Source organism: Solanum stenotomum, chromosome 7 (assembly GCF_019186545.1).
Source record: "Solanum stenotomum isolate F172 chromosome 7, ASM1918654v1, whole genome shotgun sequence".
NCBI classification, from domain to species: domain Eukaryota; kingdom Viridiplantae; phylum Streptophyta; class Magnoliopsida; order Solanales; family Solanaceae; genus Solanum; species Solanum stenotomum.
The window spans coordinates 60,928,877-60,954,677 of NC_064288.1; the positions used below are offsets into that span (position 1 = coordinate 60,928,877).

General features: G+C 33.9%; 3 protein-coding genes across 7 annotated transcripts; 2 read left to right on the forward strand and 1 right to left on the reverse strand.

The window, feature by feature from the left end:
• Positions 1-1,089: 1,089 nt before the first annotated feature.
• Positions 1,090-8,360, reverse strand: LOC125870399 (uncharacterized). 3 transcript variants are annotated; one of them, XM_049550826.1, is made up of 6 exons: positions 7,777-8,360; positions 6,874-7,080; positions 5,264-5,444; positions 3,891-4,033; positions 3,127-3,354; positions 1,090-1,335 (listed from the first exon to the last, which is right to left on the reverse strand). In XM_049550826.1, the coding sequence occupies exons 1-6, from the start codon at positions 7,957-7,959 to the stop codon at positions 1,213-1,215; spliced, it is 1,065 nt and encodes a 354-aa protein (XP_049406783.1). In that variant the 5' UTR covers positions 7,960-8,360; the 3' UTR covers positions 1,090-1,212. The 3 variants fall into 3 exon arrangements, with proteins under 3 accessions (XP_049406783.1, XP_049406785.1, XP_049406784.1); XM_049550828.1 differs by having other exon boundaries at positions 6,874-7,102; positions 7,777-8,240; XM_049550827.1 differs by having other exon boundaries at positions 6,874-7,114; positions 7,777-8,118.
• Positions 8,361-11,926: 3,566 nt separating this feature from the next.
• On the forward strand, positions 11,927-15,132 carry LOC125870407 (uncharacterized). Its single transcript, XM_049550839.1, has 6 exons — positions 11,927-12,120; positions 13,571-13,708; positions 14,061-14,135; positions 14,226-14,297; positions 14,375-14,494; positions 14,792-15,132. Exons 1-6 carry the CDS (start codon positions 11,950-11,952, stop codon positions 14,951-14,953), a joined length of 738 nt encoding a protein of 245 aa, XP_049406796.1. The 5' UTR covers positions 11,927-11,949; the 3' UTR covers positions 14,954-15,132.
• Positions 15,133-15,889: 757 nt separating this feature from the next.
• Positions 15,890-20,301, forward strand: LOC125870382 (pentatricopeptide repeat-containing protein At1g04840). Of its 3 annotated transcripts, none has more exons than XM_049550804.1 (5): positions 15,890-17,096; positions 17,188-18,024; positions 18,622-18,765; positions 19,041-19,113; positions 19,578-20,301. In XM_049550804.1, exons 1-2 carry the CDS (start codon positions 15,929-15,931, stop codon positions 18,018-18,020), a joined length of 2,001 nt encoding a protein of 666 aa, XP_049406761.1. In that variant the 5' UTR covers positions 15,890-15,928; the 3' UTR covers positions 18,021-18,024; positions 18,622-18,765; positions 19,041-19,113; positions 19,578-20,301. The 3 variants fall into 3 exon arrangements, with proteins under 3 accessions (XP_049406761.1, XP_049406760.1, XP_049406759.1); XM_049550803.1 differs by having other exon boundaries at positions 18,625-18,765; XM_049550802.1 differs by having other exon boundaries at positions 18,618-18,765; positions 19,578-20,300.
• The last annotated feature ends 5,500 nt before the right edge of the window (positions 20,302-25,801 follow it).

Below are 25,801 nucleotides of genomic sequence, written 5' to 3' on the forward strand. Positions count from 1 at the left end.
ATTCCCCCATTCAAGGAACAATCATGTAGTAGACGTACTACATGACTAGTTGAACTTGTTTTCTTCGTCCAACAATCATTCTTCAAAGAATACATACCATAACTCCACTTATAAATCAATATAATCCTATAATCATCGACACTAGAATCATAAAAAATCCCACAAGCATTTGGAACTTTGCCTTTGTAGTTAAAATAAGGACATGCAAGTGTTTTAGATTCTCTTGTAGACGGATTCCACAAAACATAAGTTTTGTAGGCCATAGGGTTTTTTAGAAGAACCAAACCATCACACGAGCACAAGAATATAGCTTTTCGAAATTTTCTTGGAAGAAAAATTCCCTTTGCAATTATATCTAATTGTGAAGTTTCCAACTCTCGAAACCCAAATTCATTAGTACTATGTTTGAGTAACAATAGCTTTTCACGTCCCAATGCTTTGGATTGATCGCGATGAGTTCTCTTGAATTCATTGTCAGAGATTATAACATTCCACGACTTAGAAACAGATTTAAAACGTAACAAAGATTTTACTATAGATACCTTGATAAGTATGAGATATTGGATATCACTCGGAAGAATACAAGCAACTTCATCAAAGTCCGATTTATTTTTTGCCATTAGGGTTTACGTCCAAAAATATTTTTTAACCATATATATACTAACTCAAATACTAATACGCCTATATTTTATTTATTTAATTTCAATTTTCACTTTATTTATTTTCGACAATAATTTTATTTTATTTTTTAAAGAAGAGTTTTAGAAGGAAACAGATTAACCTCTCAAATTTTTATTTAGTAGAAGAAAAATTAGATTATTTTAAAGACTGATTGATTAATTATTTTAGTCATTAGCCTGCCAAGATGTAACATACCATTAGAAATTCTACCCTTCCCAAAAAATAATTATTGAAATATTGTCATGGCTTCCTATCGAATCGTTAACGTCGGAATAATATTTTGTTGACCTACATCAATGTGTTAATAGTCATGCACAAATTTGCAATTCATATGATGGTGAGATCATATTCGATCGCGATCGATCGATGCAATATTAATTAGGAACTTGGAAACTAGAAGACACCAAATGTATAACAAACAAAACCATAAAATTTTCTTTTAGGATTCAATCAAATAATGTGAGGGCAAGGTGCATTAAGTGAAAATTTAGCACCTGTATAAAAATAACAATGATCTACATTTACATAATCTCATAATGATGTGTCTATATACTCTGGAGAAAGTATTATCCTAAGAAGCTCTTTCAAATTAGCTAGTACATGTCTTGGCCCTAAACTTCTGCCTCCAATATAATTCAGAAGTTGTTCTATATCCTGCACACACACAAGAAGAAGAAAAAGTTAGATTGTTTCGAACTTAGTTTCGATGGAAATGCCAAAACCAAAGAAAATTAACTTAGGGGAGGAGAGAAGAATTAAATCGATAATCAAACGCTAAGCAAGTTGTTCGGCTTTTCAGGTAGGGTGGTTAACTTAGAGGGTTAGCTTTCTGAGTTCTACCCCCACTACTAGATAGAAAATATAGACATTACGAGAAGTGTCAATTGGAAAGACAGCCTTGGTTAGGTTTCTGAGTTCTACCCCCACTACTACAAGTATCACACAGCCTATACACCCTTCGAGGGTAACTCAACTCCAACTTGGCAAAATGAGCAAATTTGGTTGGAGGGCATTGAAAGCAGGGTACGTCAAGGGAAGAGGAAACACGTACATGAAAGCTGACAAGAGCAAACGGTACGAATGGTAGGCTAGTAGTCACTTTTGAAACAAGCAAAGGAAGAGGTGGACGAAAAAATAAACATGATGAGAACTGAGAAATTGCAATTGAAAGCCAGTAGAAACCCTCAAATGGAGGTAACAATCAAGCTTTTTAAGTCCTAGTATGTAATGCTTGGTAATCACCTATACGGCAAGAACTGTGAACTAAGGCTATATAGTCATATGATCTATCACCCTCTCTCATAGGCCATAGCTAAAGAGGACAAGACTGTTAAGGGGTCGTTTGGTTGGGAACAAGTTATCCCAAGATTAATTATCATGAGCTATCCTGGGATAAGTTATCCTCCCATCACTATGGTATAAATGGTGGGATAAGTTATCCAAACTTGGCAACCAAACAAGACACTAAAATTTTTTTTTGAAACTGGTAACATTTGTATTTCATTTAGTACTTAGGTAGTACTGAAAAACCATATTTACAAAAGCAGAAAGGAAGTATAATCTATCCAAAAACTGAACCAGACCTAAATGGATCCTAAACCATCTATGATTGACTCAGTTTCATTGGAGTAGACATTTGTACACCAAAAGCAGAACAACAAGACACTAAAATTTTATCCCTATATCATTTTTTTATCCCAAGACTAATTATTTTTACCCCTCACACCAACGACCCCTTATTGTCATAAGCAAATAAATGATGACATAACAATATTAACATGAAGAAAGTGTCCATGAGAGGTTAGCAGCATTTATCAGGAAGAAAGGAGGTATCAATAGTCAAGATAACCTACAAGGGCATCAAGTATAAGAATCTGAAAGATCTCATAGACAATTTCAAGCATCTACTAACATAAGAAATTTTTGTACTGAGGAGTGCCCCTACCTGTCTTTCTAAGTTTCTTCATAACTTGTTATTTCTAGCTATAACAGGAAAACAAAGTTAACTTGGAAGGATCACATAATTTAGTCTCTCCTCTGTGGTGGATAACATACTACAACTCAATGCTCAATGCTTCATTTGTATCTTGGAATCACAAAAAAAGAGACTCCTTGGCGGTGGATAACATACAATGCCTAAATGCTTCCCTACCTCTTCAAATCAAACTGGGCAGTAATAATTGGAAAGGAGGGAAGAGACTGTTTTAAAACTCACTTCTTAAACTTCAAGGCAAATTCCTCAAATGTACCAAGATAAATATTTAGATGGACATTCTAAAAAACAGATATCTAGATTTAAAAAAATGCAAGTGGTATCAGAGATCCAATTCCATTGATCATGTTGTATCATAAAGTTGTCTGAATAGATTGTTCATGGAGCATGGATTTTCATACACTCTTACAAGGACCTAGCTGGATATGCAGAGGTAAGATAAAGAAGCAGACCTTATTCAGCAAGAAAACAGCATAAGCCGCTCTTGTTGAGTCTTGGCCTTCTAAAAATAGAGGAAATTCCACGGGCCTTGAATTTGTGGAAACTGAGGAACTAGATATTAAATCAGATGACGAAGGCTCTATTGAAGGTGCATAATCACGGATATATGATCGAGATCCTCCAAACCTCAAGGGATAACGAAGAGGAACTTGTAAATAAAATGCAATAAGTGTGACCACCTGCATGAAGGTAGATAAGCTAGATTAATATACACTAGCAGACTAATGATAAATTACAGTGAAAGATCAACAGAAGAATGACATAAAGGAAACAACGCATCACTGGTAATTTCCCTTTTTTTTATCAATACAATTATCGTTGGTGTATTCCACAAAAAGTAATAGAATGACTTCAATGCAAATGAATACACGCACAGAGAAGACAGATGCTGATGAACTATCACAGGATAAGTTCCTGGCTTATTAGCCAACTCTCAAGATAGGATGTCTACCTTGACTTCGCAATTGTTTTAAGAAAAAAACTGACTTTGACACTCCGCGATAAACAATAAAACAGAATTAGACACTTCATTATGTTGTCTGTGGATATCTGACTTCACATGTTTTTGCACAATCTTTTTTGTTATGTGAAAATTTGGAACTTAGATTCTACAAGTCCTCTAATAAGAAGTGAAATATTACATTGATTAAAAACAGCCAAAATGGGAAAAATACAATTTAAAACGAAGAGTCTGAAGCAAAGAGAACGAACACACATGTGCAACATATCCCAGGGCAGTTGCAGACCTCTGAACCTCCTTCTTATCAGTAAAGAAACTCATCTTAGTGAACACAGTCAAATGTAGACCCGCAATGGTCAAGGATCCGTGATCTAAAGGTTTTGACCCAGCAGAATCACCTGAAAAGGCAAAAAGAAAACAGAGATAGGCTTGTCTACTCTTTGTTTCTTCACATTTGTAACAGCTGATTTCATGATCTAAACTACAAAAACTGTTACTACCAAAATAATCGGTATATTAGGCAGGAAGGCAACACAATTTCCAGACTCTAACCATCAGTTAATTGGTATCATCAGCTATAGAATCCTCACACANAGTCACCTGAAAAGGCAAAAAGAAAACTGAGATAGGCTTGTCTACTCTTTGTTTATTCACATTTGTAACAGATGATTTCATGATCTAAACTACAAAAACTGTTACTACCAAAATAATCGGTATATTAAGCAGAAAGGCAACACAATTTCCAGACTCTAACCATCAGCTAATCGGTATCATCAGCTATAGAATCCTCACACATAACCCTACTAAGAAACCAAATGAAACAAAACTTCAGGAATTTATTTCAAAGACAACGTCTTAAGAAAATTGACTGCTACATTCGATAGGACAAGCAAGGATTCTTTTAGGACGTGAAACTAGAAGCAATGCCAACCAATTACACAAAGCAACGATTCTTTTAGGCCTATTTATGCACTGAACTACCCACATCTTTGTCGGATTGGATTCATAAATAGGCCTATCTTTACAGTACTCCACAGTTATAACAGGTATTTTTCATATTTATACAAAACACATTCACCAGAAAAGGTTCTTCTCTCAATTTTCTCCATAGTTATTTTAATCCCTACTATAACTCCACTCAAATTTCTATTTATAATAAATGAATGAATAAAAGCAACAAGAATGATCCACACTAATGAGGAGATTATTCTCAGGAGAAATGACTAGATTCTTGTGGGAACACTAGTGTGCATCTTTAATTTTCCTTGGCATAATGCATTAAATGCAAGAATCAAGGAGAATCTTGGTCCAGGTACCAGGCAAGAGGAAACCAGAGGACTTTGCCTAGCAATCCATACGTTAGGCATTCAAATTCACTCTAGTAATGGCCATGTCGGAATGATCTTAAAGCTTGAGATTAAAAGAAGCAGACCAAGCTCTTACATCTTTGTCTCCAAGAAGTGCTCGTGATAACACCTGCAGTCCTATTTCTTACAAGTGAAAGGTGTGACAATGTAGTATCAAAAAGTAACTAAACTCTGCCATGAAATCAAAACTTTTTCAAAATTTTCATGCAAGAGCACACGCGTGGAAATATTGACAAAACAAGTCATCATAAGATCCATTACCTGAGTTGGAACTATTGTTGAAAAATTCAAGTTCTTGCTCAGGTGCGTGGCCAATTGCAACCCTCACAGGATAAAGCATGTGAACTTGAGACACCATATACTGTTGTCTCGTTCTGAATACTCTCTGCAAGGTTCTGAGTTGCCCATAACCCCTTTCTCCAGCTAGGGACCTACTTTCATCCTGCATGGAGAAAATGAAACTTTTGGTTATATGAAGTCTCAAAAACCAGAGGGAAAATAGTGAACAATGTAAAACTTTTAGCTGAACAAGGAACTTAGAAAGATAAAAGTATGTGCAAAAAACCATAACAAAACCAGTAGTTGTCAGGACAACGCCGCTCAAAGAAGTAAAACATAGGCACAGGCAGAAACCAACAGCTGTCCAGATGATCAATCGCCCCGCGAAGTACTCAAAGGAGGAGTAATACATCAGAAGAAAAATAATTGAGAAAACTCTATACCAGCGAATAGAGAAACATCCAGGTAAATGCAGGACAAGGCCAACTAAATTTATTTAAAAACCGGAGGACAAGGCCAACTAAATTTTTTTAATAACTGGAGGATGAAGACCAACTAACTACTCTCGACATCAGAGAAAATATAATTCTTTTTACACAGATAATCCTATTTCACCAACAACCTCTGCTTACTTAGTTCACAGACAACCTGGAGGCTGGCCTTGGAAGATGATATGGAAAGTCAAAATCCCATTTGAGGTAGCATGCTTCACATGTTTATTGGATAAACAGGCTACTCTGACTCAAGATAATCCAATGAAAAGGGGACTTCAGCTGTGCTCCAGATGCTTTTTTCGTGGATTCGAGGCTGAGACAATAAATCATCTTTTCTTACACTGTGAAGTGGCTGATAAACTATGGAAGATTCTCATCAATCTAAGGGGTATCAAGTGGACCATGCCAAGGAACATACATGAAGTTTTAGCTTGTTGGAACAGAAAGGGTAATCAGTCTTGCATATGGTGGACTATTTGGAGGGAAAGGAACCGGAGGTGTTTTCAAGATAAATCCTGTAACTTCCAGAAACTAAGGATGAACTGTTTAGTGCTGCTTTATTTTTAGTGCAAGCATGAATATCCTTTATATGTTGAGGACATTTCTTGTGTTCTAAAATGCTTATGACTGGATAGGTAGTAGGGTTTGCAGTTCTGACTACTACTGGTAATTATTACTGGAATACACCTTTGGTGTAGTTCCCTGTTTATAATATATATGTTACCTTTCTTTAATAAACGAAGTGTCATTTCACAAAAACAATAAAAAATTCCATACATATATCCTGCTAAAAAGTGCTTTAAGAAGCACAATTAGGAATTTGATAGACAACCAGTTGAGCAAAACATTTGAAGGATCTAGAATGCAAGCCACTCAGAAGACAGGCTTTACCAACTGACAAGAATAAATTGGTAGGTGTTCCTCATGCCAATTGCCTCACTATGTCAAGATTTTATGAAGTTTTCAATCTTGTTATGGGTTGCAAATAATGCAAAGCGGGTCAGTAAACAGTCCTTTGGGATGGAACACATGTATAGAAGGTGACATAGATATAAGCATATATAGGGGGGAACAAACAGTTTTGAAATGGTAAGATACCTGCAAGCGCTTGCTAGCTGCAGAAAGAGAAGTCCCTGCAACCAAAAGTGACCTGATGTCATTACTAAGTTGCTCCTCTTGCTTCTTGACTTTCTCTTTGACAACTTTAGAATGCATTGACATGTTTCCCATCACTAATTTTCTAGAATCCAGTTTTTCTCTCATCTCATCAAGCTCATTCAAATGACTTAGTGACTCTGCTTCTACCTGAGAACCATATCGCCACCCGCTAACAAGCGGGCTAATTCATTAAAGCCCAAAAAATTAAAAGGAAAGGAGAGACAGTATGAGAATATAGAAGTCAAAAGCATTAAAAGAGCACCTTATTACTTCCAATTCTCTGAATTTACTCGCACAAAATGGTTAGAAAGAACGGGAGATGAGACTACGCCCTAAAAGTATGACAATTTACACATATTCTTTTACTCTTTATTTCACTTCAGGAATTTAAATTACCAACCCAATATTGAGGCCATAGACAAAGAGAAACAAGTTGTACCACTTATTAAGACTAAAGAAGAAGAACCACTAACGGGATAACTGAAGCACAGTAAATAACGAGTAACAATAGTGCTACTTTTTTTAATGACCCTGGTTATCGGGCCAGCCTGGTGACATCAAAACTTTCGTACAGATCTTCATAGTTGACATCGACTCATCCGACTATGATGATCTTGTCTTGGCTCTTATTGATGAAAAGTCCCCTATTTATATTAAATTTTTAGAAGAATGGGAAATTTTTCTCGCGACATCGGTGCTACCAGTTAACAAAACTCCTACTACTACTGGTTATAAACAGGGGAACAGATACAATGCACTTCAGAAGCAAACAAAAAAACATAAAATAAAAGTAAAAATTCTACTAACCAAGACTATTAAAAAGAAGAAAGCTCAAAACTTTACCTGTATAAATGACTGTAGTTTCTGCTGAACCAATTCTTTCTTCTCCTTAGCTTCATTAAGAGCAGATGTAAGGCTACACAAACGAGCTAATTCCTGTTCATAATCTTCCCACTGTATAATCTTCAAGTTTTTGTCTTTTTTATTCTGAATTTCCCCAGATGAAGCAACTTTCTTCGATTCCATTCACAACTAAACCAGTCGATTTTGATTGAATCTTACAATAACTCAAAAAGGGTAGTAGGAAATCATGGTTTTTCTCCCACCACCATATACTTCTCATCATGGTCCTCCTCCAAATCTTGAAAATTAAGGTTCCAAAAACCCCATTTTTGAAACTCAATATGCAAAATTTAAGGAGAATTTATGAATTAGGGTTTGAGAATCAAGTAGATTTGAAAAGGGGAAGATGGGTTTTGGAGAAAAAACTATGGAATTGAAGAAATTTTTGGGACTTCTGTGTTTGATTTTTCACTTTCTTTGATCAATTTTCTTCAAATGTGAAATTTGGTTTATGAGATTTTGCTCTTTCTTTGGAATATTGAATAAGAAAAATGGTAAGGGTTGGGAATTTCCTTTTTGTGAAAAATCTCTTCTTTTGACTTTTTTTTTTCTTTTTTCTATTTTTCAGCTAAAATTATGAAAATATATTTTTTAATATTTAGATGATTAATCATCGAAAATGTTCTAAGCCTATTAAAAATAGTTCAAATATATCTGTCTTTCACTTGTTTAGATCAAATTTATCTTTCTTTCCACTTATTTGGCTGAGAGATCTAACCTCGAAGGTATTATATACATATTGTATGATTATAGGTATACTAGAGAATTTGCTTGTGCTTTGTGCGTATGAAAAAAAATCTTATGAATTCATGGTATGATTATTTTTTTAAAATATACATCTGGGAGTGCAGTGAGTTGTTGTGTTTCTTCATATGAATGTCTTACCAAAAAAATGTATTTGGTTGCTCCCCATGTTGTGGTAACAATGCAAGTGGCTAGATGATTTCACTTGTATAAATACTTGACGCAACTTCATATTTTCGACGAATAATTTTATGTTTCTCGTGACAATGTTTAGGTCGTTACAATTCTCTTTACAAGTCATAAGTTTATATAGTTCTAAAAACACTTTATACATAATATAGATGTATACTTTGAATTACAAAGCCCTAAAAACAAGTATTTGAATATTTAACCCTGAATGCAAGTATTTGATGTAACACTTAAGTGTTCGAGATTGTCTTTTATTCCATATCGAAAGACTACGAACCTAAATTTAAAGATTTTACTGCAACATCTTGCACATTCAGAAATACTTGATCAAATTAGAATTTGACAAAAATATATTTTGATTTTGATTAACTACGAAATATCCTTAATACTCCCTCCGTTTCACAAAGAATGACCTGGTTTGACTTGGCACGGAGTTTAAGTAAATAAAGAAGACTTTTAAATCTTGTGGTCCTAAATTAAAGTTATGTCAAATGTACAAAATTGCCCTTAATCTTGTGGTCTTAAACATGCCACGTGAAAAGCAAAAAGTAAAATGTTACCAAAAAAGGAAAGAGGTCATTTTTTTTTAAACTGACTAAAAAGGAAAGGAGGTCATTCTTTGTGAAACGGAGGGAGTATTAAATTTAAGTCAAAACTGTCCTCTTCTCAAGTCCTGGCAGAAGCTGAATGTTGAATATTTATTTATTTAATTAAATATATAATAGTATTTTTATTGTTCTGCCTAATTGAACTCAAATTCATTCACACTACAATATATTAAATCAAACAATTTTCAAAAGACTCAATACTTCTTAGTTTTCATTTGATATAATACCTTAACTCTCTTTCATTGTCTTTATTCTGATTTCACGAACAAATAATTTATTTTGAGCTACTAACATATAAGAACAAAAACAAATGAGCCATATTATTGAATCAAATAAAGTGAAAGTGAGAAAACTTTCTTTTATCATTGATGCTTTGTGAATAACTTAAAATTAACTATACCTTTTTTAGTGTAATAATAAAAAGGGAAAATACATAAGTATCCCAACCTATGCTCGAAATCTCAAAGACACACTTATACTATATTAAGGTCTTATTAACCCCCCTTCCGAACTTATTTTATCAATAATTTTCTACCCCTTTTCGGCCTACGTGGTACTATCTTCTGGGTTCAACGCGTGTTGACAAGTTTTCAAGTTATCTGGTTGATAATGCCACGTAGGTCGAAAAGAGGTAGAAAATTATTTATAAAATAAGTTCGGAGGTAATAGGACCTTAGTATAGTATAAGTGTGTCTCTGGGATTTCGGATATAGGTTGGGGGTATGCATTTTCCCTAATAAAAATTTAGAAACTTTCTTTAGTTACCTAGCTTGAGTATCAAAAATTTTAGTAATTCCTCACTTAGTATATTTGAAGTAATAATATTATTTCTTTGAGTGCAGCTTTCCATGTCAACCAAAAATTTCTAATCAATATGAAATAATAATTTATGTATGAATTTATTTCTAATCAATTTGCATAAACTATACATGATTATAGGTATATTATGCATAAATTATATATTTATTGGTCATTTTAATATTATAAATAAAGTATATAATGCATAAATTATATGTTTATTGGTCATTTTTAATATTATAAAAAGGTATATTATGCATAAATTATTATTTATTGGTCATTTTTAATACTACTATTTAGATTAGTTCGTTTTCGCATATTTTATAAGAGTCTATTTGAAGCTTAATTTATTTTTGAATAAAAATAATTATGTATAGTAAAAATGTTGACCGGTGAATCAAAATAAAATAATTGTTGAGCTAAATAAGTCAATAATAATTAATGAGTTGGCAATCCCGACATACTTGAATAATCTAAACTTATTATCCGCATAAATAAATAAAAAATTGATTAAATGCCCTTCTTGAAAAACCTACCTATAAATACAAAATATTTCATACAATTTTTTAAAATAAACTCACTAGAGAAGTAAAAACTGTAAAAGAGATGGCGGCGATTGAAGTGTTATTGCAGTGTGGCGATTGCGGAACTCTGCTTGAATCCGTGGTAGAAGCCCAACAACATGCGCAGAATTTTCACCACACCAACTTCTACGAGTCCAAAGAAGCCATTCGCTTTCTTGTTTGCTCCACTTGTGGTCAAAATTCTCGTTGCCATACCGTAAGTTTATAAAAAATCATCTACTAAGTTATTTTTCTCATTTGCCCTAATTTTGGTGAATAAAATTAACTGATATCTGTTGCTGGTGAAAGGTGATAGATATCTCGTCAATTTAGTCAAGATGCACATAAATTGATCTATACACCAACATTTTCAACCCCAAAATATAAAATAAAAGGAGTATTTATATGGATTTCATCGTGATTTTTTTGAACATGACATGATGCATCACTAAAAAGATAAAAAATTGTACTAATCAAAATTGTTCAGTAATCCTCTAGTTAAATAACTCAACATTCAATCAAGTATATTACTTGTCCTTTTTTGCATGTCAATAGATAATATTCTACCAATTTTAGAAAATGTCCTAAAACGTCAGTAAAAGCAAAAATAATATAAAATAAATTGTGATTGACCATATACAGATGTCTAGATGAAAAACTTTGAAGTTAGGATAAAAACATCACATCATGTAATTATGTATGTTTATTTGGATATTTGACTTATTTTAACATCGCTAATCTCAAATTAATTTTACATATATATCATTGAAAACATTTTACCTTTCAATAAATGATGAATTATTATTCTCAACGTGATAATATTTTTTAAAATATATTATAAAACATATTTGAAACTTAATTTATATTGAATAAAAGTAATTATTTATTTATAATTAAAATAAAATAGTTGTCAAGCTAAATTAGTCAACAATACGGTGTAAAAACTAGTCTAAATTTGACTCGATACTCTTATATATAGCCTTGATAATTATTTTTTTACTTTATTTGAAAATCAAATTAACTTTAATCCTGTTTAATTGTATTTTATATAATTTGTTATAAAAATATATTCAAATTCTAAATATGGTAGAAATAAGATTGAAGCTAATTCAACCCCAACTATAATAACAAAAAAAAAAAAAAACTTCAACTATAAATACATGAATCGAATCGAAGAGAAAAAAAAATAAAAAAAATAGGTGAACGGCACTATGGCGGAAGGGTTATTATTGCAGTGTGGCGATTGCGGAACTCTATTGAAATCGGCAGAAAAAGCTGAACAGCATGCCAAAGAGAATTGGCATACTAATTTTCGTGAGTCCAATGAAGAATTTGTGTACCTAGTTTGCAAAGTTTGCGGCAAACATTGTGTTTGTAAAACAGTAAGTAATAATCATCATGGAGAAATTTTGTTATTATGAGGTGATTTTGTGAAATTAGTTGTGGTGCACATATATGTTGCTTAGTTGTGGGAGGAGGCAACAGGTGTCCCGGAATTAGTTGAGGTGTGCATACATGTTGGTGGTGGTGAGAGGTGATAGGTAGCTTGTGGAATTAGTTGTGGTGTGCTGGTGGTGGGAGGTGATAGGTATCCTGTCGAATTAGGTATCGGGTGGAATTAGTTGTGGTGTGCTGGTGGTGGGAGGTGATAGGTATCTTGTCGAATTAGGTATCTCGTGGAGTTAGTAGTGGTGTGCTGGTGGTGGAGGTGATAGGTATCATGTGGAATTAGGTATCTCGTGGAATTAAGTTAGTCATGGTGTGCGGTGTTGCTTAGTTGTGGGAGGTGACAAGTGTCCTCTGGAATTAGTTGAGGTGTGCATACATCTTTTTGGTGGTCAGAAGTGATAGGTAGCCTTGTGTTGTGCTGGTGGTGGGAGGTGATAGGTATCCTGTGGAATTAGGTATCTCGTGGAGTTAGTTGTGGTGTTCTGGTGGTGGGAGGTGATAGGTATCATGTGGAATTAGGTTAGTCGTGGTGTGTGGTGTGCATAACTGTTGCTAGTGGGAGGTGACAAGTATCCCATAGAATTAGTCGAGGTGCACTTACATGTTGGTGTTAGTAGGAGGTGATAGGTATTTTGTGGAATTAATCGTGGTGTGTGTAACTATAGATGCTGGGAGGTGACATCGAGGTGTATGCAAACTGGCTCGGACATCACGATTATTAACAAACAAAAAAAAACAGAGGTGTATTTTGTACAGATTTCATTGTGATTTTGTGTTGATGTAGCGTTGTTATTGCTGGAACTACTTGCCTTGATAGGTCAAATTTGGGATTATATTTGTAATTGACCTCTATTAGATTGTAATTTAATGGGAGCTAAGCTATTGAACTGTTGATATTGCTTAGGGAATGTAATTTACAAGATTATTTTTGGTATTGAATTCTACATTAGTAATGGGGTGTTTGGTTCCCTTCTTCTTTGTTCGAGGACATAAATTAGGGTAGGAGGTTAGTTAGATAGTTGAGCGTTTTCTCGCTTATTCTTTTATACTATTAGCCGTACTATACGTCATAGTATTACTCTTGTAGCTGCTTGTCAAGTTCGATTGTTACCAATGATTTCTTTTACACTTCGATTATGGTTTTATCTGTAATGACTATTGCTGTTATCTATAATATTTTGTCATGATCCTTGGATAGTAATCCAGCGTTTAAGGTGCAGTATAATCCATGTATTGTAATATTTATACATAGTTTGTCTGCTTATCGAACTAACCCTTAGTTTTGATGGGAGTTCCAATAGTTAAATTATGGCATTATGTTCAATTGTTGGTATAGCGTTTACATGTGGCTTATGGGAACTTTTGGATTTTGATTATGTGAAGGAGAGTGCTATGCATTCGAAAAGGTCTGGGCATACTGAGTTTTATGACAGGACAGCAGAGGTGGCGGAAGAGGAAGAAAGAAGAAAACGAGATAACCTTCGTCAGATACTGAGAGTAGCTATTGATCATTTGAACGAGGTTAGAAATCCTAACGTGTCCTAAAAATTTTGATTTTGCTAAGAACATGTCAACATAGTATCTGATGTGTATGGTTTCTTGCAACAACCTCAAGTTAGTATATTATAGTATCTGGTTCTGGAAAATGTGTAGATTTGGTACATCTACGAAGATGTAAGGTCTAATGTGGCTCATGTTATCCGATTTTTTCTTGATTCGGATCAATGCATATTGCTGAACATTCTTGCTTTTTATGATCAACTTGGCCAATATGTTAACGATCACGTTGCACCTCATCCAAAGCAATCGAGTTCCATCTGATAATTCTCAGTTGTCTTTTCTAAAGTTATAACAAAAACATTTTACTTCACAGGCTGATACTTCACTGGCAGCAAGAAGAAGACAGCAGCTTGGTTTGCCTTCCAGACCTGTTTTAGAGGAAGGACAGGTAATTTCTGTTGAAATCTGTCGATATGGTTTTGCTCCAATTTGGACATGCTTGTCCGTACTCACGTTGCTTTTTAAATTAATTTTGTAGAGTTCATTGCCTCTAGCTGCAAGGGCCGAGCAGATGGCTGAGTGCCTGCGGACTATCCAGCAGAATCACATGGTAATATTTGAGTCGTTTTTGTTCCAGAATTAAGAAGCATTGTCCTTTCATTCTGAGTCTTTGTCAATGTCCACTAGGATGACGCGGCCAAAGTCATGAAAGCTCTCGACTCACTGCGTATGTTTGTTAGGAATATTGCTATGTATCCTGATGAGGAGAAATACCGCAAAATTAGAATCAACAATGCTGTATTCCAGGTGAGAATATGAATTACAAAACGATTGTCCCTTGTTTTTGTTGTTTATTCAATTCTATGTTGTGTTTCTTTCTAACCTTTAAATTCAATCGAGAGGAAAGATACTTTTATCCATTTTATACCTCGTTAGTACTCAAATTTGTATGTATTCGAGGTTACTTGGTTCAGGATGTTTTCACACATGTGTAGGGAAAGTTTTTACCATCCAATGCTTCAAGTCGAACATATTCTATAGATAAGAGTTTGATATACATTTCAAAACGTGCTCGTTAATTCTGTTTTGACATTTTGATAACAGGAGAGGGTTGGCCACCTACGAGGAGGTATCGAGTTCCTTGAGCTCTGTGGATTCGAAAGAACTAGAGGGGGTGAACACTTGTACATGCCGAGAGAAGATGTGAACATGGATGTGCTTTATTCAGCTGCAAATGTGCTCAACAATGCCATTGGAAATCCATAATATAGAAGTTAAATGTGGTGTTGTTGTTTAGCAAATCAAGAAGTTGGAAAACATATGCTCTTATGGAAAACAATTATTTTGTGTTTGATGTTTTGTAATCAACATATAATCTTGTTTTACTCTTGATGTGATGTACTTCAATTGTTGATACATGTATTTGTTGGGTATTTGTCCTGAGTTTCTTACCGTAAATTGATTTTCCTTATCCTAAAAGGAAAACATGAAGTCTTCATATTTGGTTAGCCTTTTTCTTGTAGGAAAAGGTTTAGGACTCTATAAATAGAGACTCGTTGCTTCTAACTTAATCAGCATTCACAATGTAGTCCTAGAGGATCTGAGAGTTTTGGTTATAATCTTAAACATGTTATGAGATTTATAGGTTCTTTACTAGTCATGCTTATTGAGCACATATTATTTCTAATCAACAGATCTTTACGAGTCACGCATATTGAGCACGTATCGTTTCTAATCAACAGATCTTTACGAGTCATGGTTATTGAACATATGTTTCTACTCAACAAATCTTTCTGAGTCGTTCTTATTGAACATGTGTTTCTAATCAACAAATCTTTATGAGTCATGTTCATTGATATTATAAGAAATCGTTTAATCAACTAGTATCTCCTAACGTATATACAAGATCTGAGCAATCAAGTTTCTAGATCCGCCCCCTGATACAAGCATACATGCATAGAAACATACACGTTACTTCATTTCAAAATATTTGTTCTTTTTGACTGTCATACAATATAAGCTTTAACTAACATTTAAGGTATATATCTTCATCATATTGATACAAGAAAATCCCAATTTATAATACTTTTCTGAATTTAAGTTTCAAAATATCAAATCAATCTCATCTAATTTAACTTTAAAAAGGTGACAACCAAATATTTTATGTGTTTCTTTCTTCATTGGTGAATCTTTTCAACTTTTTCTTTGTTACAAACCAAAACAATCTTGATTTGTTCAACAATGAAAGTGATTAACAAGCTCAAATTTCCAAAAAAATCTCTCAAAATCATCAATCCTATACCCCACTTTGAGAATTTCAATGAATCCCATTTCATACCTCTAATCCATAGTTCCAAAAACACTCTTCAGCTTCAACAAATCCATGCCCAAATCATTAGAAAAAACTTATCATCCAATAGTAGAATTGTTACTCAGTTGATATCTTCAGCTTCTTTACACAAATCCATTAACTATGGTTTGTCAATTTTTAATTGTTTTCTTGATAAAAATGTGTTCTTGTTCAATGTTTTGATTAGAGGGTTAAAGGAGAATTCTTTATTTGAGAAGTCCATTTTGTATTTTAGGAAAATGGTTAAAATGGGTGTTAGACCTGATAAGCTTACGTATCCGTTTGTGTTGAAATCAGTGACGGCGTTAGGTGAAAAGGGAGTTGGTGGGGGTGTTCATTGTGGAATTTTGAAGATGGGTTTGGAGTATGATACGTTTGTGAGGGTTTGTTTGGTTGAAATGTATGTGAAAGTTGAGTTGGTGGATTTTGCATTGCAACTGTTTGATGAAAGTCCTGAGAGAAATAAAGTTGAGAGTGTTATTTTGTGGAATGTTGTGATTAATGGGTGTTGTAAGATTGGACGGATGAGTAAGGCGTTGGCATTGTTTGAGGAAATGCCTGAGAGGAATGTGGGTTCTTGGAATACTTTGATTAGTGGGTTGTTGAGGAATGGGGAGGTGGAAAAAGCAATGGAGCTTTTTGATGAGATGACGAATGAAAAGAATGTTGTTTCTTGGACTTGTATGATTCATGGGTTAATGCTAAATGGATTGCACCAAAAGGCTCTGGATTTGTTTTTTAAGATGGTGGAAGAAGGCGTGAAGCCGAATGGTTTAACTGTTGTATCTGCTCTTTCTGCTTGTGCGAAAACTGGGGCACTAGAGGCAGGGAAAAAGATTCATGATAATATTATGAACAATGGGCTCCATTTGAATGCAGCAGTTGGTAATGCTTTGCTTGATATGTATGCAAAATGCGGGTATATTGAGTCTGCAAGCCTGGTTTTTAGTGGATTGAAGGAGAAGGATATCCGTACATGGAGTATTATGATATGGGGTTGGGCAATTCATGGAGATGTAGATAAAGCTCTTAGGTGTTTTGAACAGATGAGATTGACTGGTACTTTTGATACTCTTTTGTCCATGGAGTTACTTGGATTCTATAGGAAATTGTTTGACAAAGTAAAATATTTTTTTTCTAATGGTTGCAGGAATCAAACCTGATGGAGTTTCTGTCCTTGCTGTTTTAACCGGATGCTCTCATGCTGGACGGGTGGATCAGGGCCTTCAAATCTTTGATAGCATGCAGCGTGAGTGCTCAATTGAGCCCACTATGAAACATTATGCTGCAGTAGTAGATTTACTTGGCAGGGCTGGCCGATTTGATGAGGCCTTGAAATTTATTACAAGTATGCCCTTGGAGCCAGATTATGTTATTTGGGGTGCACTTTTTTCTGCTTGCAGAGCTCACAAGAACATTGAAATGGCAAAAGTTGCATCCGAGAAGCTCCTACAGCTTGAGCCAAAGCATGCTGGGGGCTATGTGTTTCTGTCTAATGTTTATGCAGGAGCAGGGAGATGGGATGACGTAGAAAGAGTTAGAAGTTCAATGAAGAACAAAAATGTTGAGAAGGATCCTGGATGGAGTTCAATGGAGGTGGATGGTCAATTGCATACATTTGTTGCTGGTGACAGTGCTCATACACGTAAACAGGAGATATACTTGAAATTGGAGGAAATCATTACAGGAGCTAAACAACAAGGTTATATGCCTGAAACTGAGTGGGTGCTTCATAACATTGATGAGGAAGAGAAGGAGGGAGCATTGGGAAGTCATAGTGAAAAGTTAGCACTTGCTTTTGGGCTCATTAGTACTGGTCCTGGTGTGATCATTATGATTGTGAAGAACCTTAGAGTGTGTGGGGACTGCCATTCTCTAATGAAGTATGTCAGCAGGATGAGTCAAAGGGTGATTGTGTTAAGAGATATAAAGAGATTCCACCATTTCAAAGATGGAGTTTGTTCCTGTAAAGATTACTGGTGAACTAGTAAGTGTTGCCCGTCTTACAATGTCTGTCAAATTTGCTAGTTCAGCTTATAACTGTTCATATATGTCATACTAGACTTCTAGCAATTTCTGGATGCCGTTGTTTATGACTATTGCCAATTTATTTCGGTTTACTGCTTTTCTCAGTTGAAACCTTTTTTGATAAATATTGTTGGCATCTCGAAAAAAAACTTCTCTTTGTCTCTATCTTTTTCTATTTAAGTGCTGGATTTTTTTACCATGTGTCCTGTTATGTCCTCGTCTACACAGAGATTTTGAGTTTGGAAAGACTTGCCACTAGTACTACTCATAATTTGTCAGTACTAACATAATAATATCTGCTGGAAGTGCATAAACCTAGTGAAAAATGAGTGTAGTTAAAAGGCAAGCATAAGTATTCTTCTCCAATTACAGTTCTAAATGCTTTATCTGGATGTATGTGCAGATCCTGGATTTTCTTACTGCTTTGTTGGCATATATTTGAAGGTTTTGTTAGATTTTTATAATTTCACTTGGTCTTCAAGATTCCCTGTTCTCTCTATTCACTATGGACTCTTCATTTTCTCTAAATCTTACAAATCCACCATCTTCTAGATAGCAGGAGTCAAGCATCCCATACATATCTCGTGTTCAGTGCCAACACTTATCAAAGATGGGATCTTAAAACAGATGGATTACATATGGAGTGTCTATCGTGTAGTCCCCTCAGCTCCCCATGTGCTAAGACATGATGTTACATCAGGTAATTTTATGTCTATTTGATTCATTGTGATATGATAAAGGATTTACTGCAAAATTGATCTTTTTCAGTTAAGCCTTTCATGCTTTGTTAAGTTTGAATTTACAAATCTAGTAAGATGAAGTTGCTCCAGATTCCACTAAGTGATGAACTTTGTTACTCTTTATTGTTTCTTATCTGGAAATAGCATAATTTAATTGCATGGTGCCTATCAAAACGAAGAAAGGTTTGATTTAAATTACATGGTATTTTACTCAGCGTGTTCAAACTGCTTACAGGGTTTGACAAGACTTTCCTGTTCTCCTCATCATCAGCATGTTTGCCTACTTCTGTATACTGGAGAGGATTTTGGTGAGTAAAGACTACACCTTAATGTCATCATATTCCAGAAAAAAAAGATCTTAAGTAATGCTTGTTTACAGGTCATTAGAAAAGGATCATGTCCAAATGATTTGCAAGTTTGTCACATTTTTTTTGTTTCTTGTGTGGAAAACAGCATGGAAAAATAGATTGTTATTGGCATTGAGTAATGTATTGGCATGTCTCTGTCGTTTGCTTTCTGTTTTGTTGTGAATTGGCTTATGCAATATCTGCTTCTTTCATAAGAATTAGAATGCGCTTTAAAAGTGAGTCATTTCAGAAAACTATGTTGGCTAAGCTCACAATCACAAAACAGAGAAATTAGAATGGATTTTGTCATTGCTATTTATTTGGTCACATTTTAATAGGCATTTATATGGTTTATGCTAAATCATCACTCATTTTTCTTTGCTAGTATATGTGACTACTTTCTTGTGACTGGTACATGGTTTCAGTTAGAGGTCATCGCCTCGTCAGCATTGACGTAGCTCTGTTTTTTGCGATTGGGCTGAAGTTAAGAATGTCACTGGTTGCTCCAACTGCTGAAAATTCACATATTCAAGAGAGACAATAGTCGTAACGGATGTGGCATTTGGCATCATCAAAATCTTGGATAGCATTTTGTGAAGATCCAAATAGTCTCTTCAACCTCCATGCGTATGGCAACTTGAAAAACTACAGTAAGGAGTCTAGTCTTCTGTGCCCTTGTCAAGCAGGAGCTGTGTCACCTGTTTAGTAGGACAGGGAACAAAGCAAACCCCAAACTTGCCCGGGACAATACCACAGTCCGATAATGTGAAGAAATGGACCGCAGCCCTAACTTAACCCCAACAACTAGCTAATAAAGCGAGGATAGCCCAAAACCACTAGCAAATAACCAGGTCTCACACTGATGAGCACACTCAAAGACTGGACATCTTGAGTGTGGACAATATAACACGAGGATCCGACATTGGATAAACCAAGAGTTGGACATGAGGCAGTGATCATGTGCTTAGTGATTTGCAAGTTTGTTACATTTCTCTTGTTTTTTATGTGGAAAACAGCTTGGAAAAATAGATTCTTATTGGCATTTGGTAAATGTATTGTCATGTCTGTCCTTTGCTTTATGTTTTGTTGTGAATTGGCTTATGCAATAATATCTGCTTCTTTCATAAGAATGAGAATGTGATTGGAAGAAAATCAATAGTTTCTTGTCCTTCGATTTCTGGTACTGTCTATAGTATCTTATACTTCATTTATCGCACTATTTTTATTGTAGTTATTGCTCTCGTTTTTAAAAATATTTTGTCATGATTTCTTCACTTTTGTTATTTTTCTTATCAATATGATTCAAAACAAACGCAACATATACATATAATAGAATGTGATAAGTAGTAATTTATTTTTAATTGTATAAATATAATGAACAAAACAAGGTAAACAAAAGATAAATTTGCAACTTTATTTATGGATCAGGAAAAAAAAACCAAAATTAACTAGTGCATGATTTTTGGAAAATATAAAGTATCCAAACCTGTTGGGTATGGATATAAATACGAATATTTAGAATTGAACACAAATTCCTTAATAACTATTTTTCGTTGTTTAGGGTTATAAATGGAAATATGGAAATTCGTTGGTCCTCGAAAGATAATTTCATCATTCTCCACGCAACATAAAATTTTAGTATATTTATAAAATTTTGGTAATACCTTGGGAATTTTCATTAACAATTTCCATCCATCATCTTCCATGATCCACATGTTCAATTCCAATCTGTTCTTTTTTTGTAGGCGGTATAAGCTAAGATGACCTTTCAAGATAGTTAAACGGAACAAGTGCTTCTTACGACTATCACCTATGAAATTTGGTGTTGGAAGCTCCTTCAATTCATCTGACTTCATGTCAAAAAATATAATGGTAGAATTTATGTTATCGTCCGTCACCTTATACCAATATACACAACCACCGGTGGTAATTCCCTCATATAAATATGATGACCATGAATTAATACTTAATTGTGGGAGAGTTGTTTTTTCTACCCAGAAGTTTCTAGTAGAATAGACAAGATAAAATAACTTATAGATCAGTATAACCTTACAATCATCGGTGGTAGGATCATAACACAACCCATAACCTTGAGGTTTATAACACATCTCGTTACCCCGAGGAAGTGCGGAGATATTCATATGTGGACATGATGCAAGCTTTAGGCATTGTCTAGTCGATGGATTCCACAAACCAAACGTCTTGTAAACCCCAACGTTTTGTAATAGTACCAAGCCATCATGTGAGCATAATACATGACAGTATTTGAATCCCTTTAGAGGAAAATTGTTATCTTCTATGGCAATTACTCGATTATTTTTCAAATTAATAAATTTAAATTCATCGTTAATATAACTTTGTAATAAGAAACTTACACGTCCCAACACTTTGGATTGATCAATATGAGCTTTCTTAAATTCTCGACTGAAGATTATATCATTCCATGACATAGATACACATTGAAAATGTAATAAAGATTTAACAGGTAATCTAACGAAGATAGAGAATAAAATATCACATTAAACATTAATATCAGACTTATGTGACATTGCGTCTGCTATTGGAGAAGAATGACTTTCGTTAGGGGTTATTTAATTATTTATATGATTTATGTGTATAAAATAAAATTTCAAGACTCCTTGTTATGAGCAAAAAGAATTCTTTTAATAGAGGAAAATAGCAAATAATAGTATATATATTTATTTACCTAAAGTTATTATTTTAGTTTACTTCCATAAATTAATAAGAGTTGGTATATAGTTTGTTTTATTTTTGGCATTTGGTAAATTGTGAATTGGCTTATGCAATATCATAATACATAGAAATATAGTTTCTTGTCTTTCGATTTCTGTTCTTTCGATTTTTGTTCTTGATACTATCTATTGTATCTCGTATTTTGATTATTACACTATTTTATTATAGTTATATATATTGTTCCTTTTTCAAAATGTTTACTCAGCATTTTCACTTTTGTTATTTGATCATTTTGATATTTCCTTGAGCCGAGAGTTTATCAGAATTCGGAAGCAAACATCCACCTCTCTAGGTAGCGTTAAGATCTAGATCAAGTACATACACCCAATTCTCTGTAGATCCTATTTATGAGATTATATTAGATATATTATTATTTATTTGATCACAATTTAATAAACATTTGAACAATATATATGTGGTTAAAGTTTAAAAGAAGAATGTTAAAGTAAGAATTGGCCCACTATAATATATGACTTTTTTGCGTTAATATAATTATGGTGGTCAGCAGTTTTTTTTTTCATAGGACTCCGTTAAATTTGAATTTGCAATGATCGTGGAATAATTTATTTTCATATCCAGAGATTTAAATTTAACAGTTCTTAGTTAAGAATAGAGAAATTTCAATCATCACATCATTACGTATAAGAGTATGTAATCTTTTATTTAATGATATAACGTATAAATATAATGGATAAAACATTGTAAACAAAAAGATTGCAACTACAATTTTATTTATGAATGAGAAAAAATTACAAAATCAAAGGAACATAATTTGGTTGTTTGTTCTAGTGCATCATTTTTGGAAAATATAAACTATCCAAACCTGGATATGGATTATCATACTCATATCCAATATTATAATTCAATATAAATTCTTTGACAACTTTTTGTTGTTTAGGGTCATAAACGGAAATATGACGCTTCGTTGGTCCATGAAAGATAATTTCATCATTCTCTGCGCAACACAAAATACATCTAAGTTTGCAATATTTTGATATTATTTTGGGAAGTTTCATTAACAATTTCCATCCATCATCTTCCATGATCCACATGTCCATTTCTGATTCATCGTTATTTTGTGTGTTGTAATGTATGTCGTAAAAGCAAAGACGATCTTTAAAAGTAATCAAACAGAAATAGTGCACGTTATAATCATCTACGAAATTCGGTACGAACGTCGGTACTGAAAGCTCCTTCAGCTCATCTAACTTCACGCCAAAACATATAATTGTAGAATTTATTCCATAACTCGAAAGCATTGACCAATATACACAACCACCGGTGGCAATTCCCTCACATAAATACGACCATGAATTAGTAGTTGCTCGTGGAAGAGTTGTTTTTTTTGTCCAAAAGGTCCTAGTAGAGTAGACAAAATAACACGATTAATAGATCAATATAACCTTGCAATCATCAGTGGTAGGATCATAACACAACCCATAACATTGAGGATCATAAGACATCTCATGACCACGAGGAAGTGTGGAGATGTTCATGTATGGACATGATGCAAGCTTTACGCATTGTCTAGTCGATGGATTCCATAAAATAAACGTCTTGTAATAATTATCTTCATCGTGTTGTAATAGTACCAAGCCATCATGTGAGCATACGATACGAAAGCATTCGTTTAGAGGAGCTTGTTGCCCTTCTGTGGAAATTACTCGATTTCTATCCAAATTTATAAATTTGAATTCATCGTTAATAAGGTTCAGTAATAAGAAATTTATACGTCCCAGCGCTTTGGATTGATTGATGTGAGCCTTTTTAAATTTTCTATCGGAGATGATATCACTCCACGAAACAGAAACAGATCGAAAACGTAATAAAGATTTAACCGATAATCTTACCAGGATGAAGAATAAGATATCATATGAAACATTAACATCGGACTTATGTGAATTGTTCTTTGACATTATGTCTGCTATTGGAGAAAAGTGGTTTTCTTTTAGGGTTTATTTAATTATTTATATAATTTATGTGTATAAAATAAAATTTAATACTTGTTGTTGTCAACAAAAAGGATTATTTTTCCTATTAAATAGAGGAAAATAGCTAATTATAGTATATATATATATATATTACCTAAATTAAAAATTGGCCCACTATAATACGACTTTTTGCGTTAATTATGCCTTATGGTGGTCAGTTTATTTTGTTTTTTTTTTTAAAAATAAATTATATAGTATTATTTTTATTGAATTGCTTGTATTTTAGGAGTAGAAAGAAAATGATGTCAAATAAATATATAATATATAGTTATTAGAAATCCAAATTTATATAGTTAAATTTATTAAAAGGAACCAATAGTTAAATTTGTTTAAAGATTTAAAACAATTAATCAAATTGTACTTTTTTAAGCTTGTTTACATTGTTAATCTCATACAAATAAAGAATTAAAGTTACTTCTAAATCTCGTAGGTGTAAAATAAAAATTGCTTGTAAAAAAGTCAATAAATTATACATCAAATTTATGAAAAGCAACGTTCCGACATATATATTGGATCGGGTGTCACGTTCCGACACATATATTAGATTGGGTGTCACGTTCCGATACATATATTGAAATGGGTATCACGTTTCAACACATGTATATTGAATCGGGTGTCACGTTCTGACACACTAACAGTTTGGGTGTGAGTTTCATGAGAGGACCACTTGTAATTATTACGTTCATGTTTACCTGTCAATGTTGTTGGGAAATTGTATGTTGCTCCTAAAATTATAATTGATTTGAACTATGTATTATGTATATGTGTGCTTACTGTGTTGTAATTGATTGCGTATATTATGCTTACGGGAGTAGCCGAGGGATCCTACCAGTACACCGTAGTTTCGTGTACTGATATTGCAATTACCCTTTTTTTATTGAGTACGGGGCATCTTCAGGCGGCTACTGATAGACCTTAGTTAGGAGATTATTGATCGCGACTGGATTCTAGGGTGAGCCAGTTCTTTCAGGCTGTCATGGTTCCTTCTTTTGTTTAGTCCATTCTATTCGGACTCAGACTAGGTGTTTTAAATATTTATTATGTTGTTTCGAGGTTGCATCCCCATTTCTTAGACTTGATGGTTAAACAGAGTTTTGGTATAATGACTTTTAGTTGTAGGAGTTGAATTTCCGCAGTAGTTGTTTGTTAGACCTTCGGAGTTTATGGGAACTCCGTAATTATTTAGTCGTTTAAACCTACTTTTGTATCTTTAAATGCTTTAGTTTCTTATAAATGTTTAGTCGGGGTGTAGTAATGGTTCTCCCACCGGAGGGTTAGTGTGAGTGTCAATCACGACGGTCTGGGTCGTGGCAGTTATACTACATTATTCATAATAATATACCTTGCATTATCATAGATAGTGGCATTCGTGGTTTGGTTTGGATCGATTATTGATTAAAATCAAAACCAAATCAATCTAGTCGGCCTTTTAAATTTCTAAAACAAAATCAAACCAAACGAATAAAATAACCGTAGGTTTGGTTCAGTTTTTCTGTTTATTCGATTTGAAAGTAGTATTTTTTAGGACGTAGGTATCTCGATAAGACACAAACACCTAGTACGAACAATCCACAAAAAAACTATTGTCGATTCAATTAAGCAATACTAGAGTTATCATTACACGAACAAAGTGATTTAATTAAGAGAAAGTGTATCTATTTTATGTGAGGTATTGTAGGTAAAAGTGGAATTGTTTGGTGGTTTGGATGGTGGTTTTGATGATGAGCTGGTCGGAGATGATGGTTTTGGGTAAAGATGAAGATGAAGGTGAATAAGTTATATGATTAGGTGAGTCGGATCGGGTCAAAATTGGGTAATATAAGTAGAATCGGGTCATTTTTGTTGATTTGAGATTCTCCATCCAATTGAGGGGTACATGTGACAAGTTTGTAGACGACGAGGAA

Excerpts from the sequence above, each read along its gene's own strand:
- LOC125870399 (XM_049550826.1), bottom strand. The coding sequence starts at position 7,959 with ATGGAATCGAAGAAAGTTGCTTCATCTGGGGAAATTCAGAATAAAAAA. Across the intron at positions 7,081-7,776 it reads AACTACAGTCATTTATACAG|GTAGAAGCAGAGTCACTAAG; the intron begins GTAAAGTTTTGA and ends TATGGTTCTCAG. Across the intron at positions 3,355-3,890 it reads CCCTGGGATATGTTGCACAT|GTGGTCACACTTATTGCATT; the intron begins GTGTGTTCGTTC and ends ACCTTCATGCAG.
- LOC125870382 (XM_049550804.1), top strand. The coding sequence starts at position 15,929 with ATGAAAGTGATTAACAAGCTCAAATTTCCAAAAAAATCTCTCAAAATC. Across the intron at positions 17,097-17,187 it reads TGAACAGATGAGATTGACTG|GAATCAAACCTGATGGAGTT; the intron begins GTACTTTTGATA and ends TAATGGTTGCAG.
- LOC125870407 (XM_049550839.1), top strand. The coding sequence starts at position 11,950 with ATGGCGGAAGGGTTATTATTGCAGTGTGGCGATTGCGGAACTCTATTG. Across the intron at positions 12,121-13,570 it reads AACATTGTGTTTGTAAAACA|GAGAGTGCTATGCATTCGAA; the intron begins GTAAGTAATAAT and ends GATTATGTGAAG. Across the intron at positions 14,298-14,374 it reads CTATCCAGCAGAATCACATG|GATGACGCGGCCAAAGTCAT; the intron begins GTAATATTTGAG and ends AATGTCCACTAG.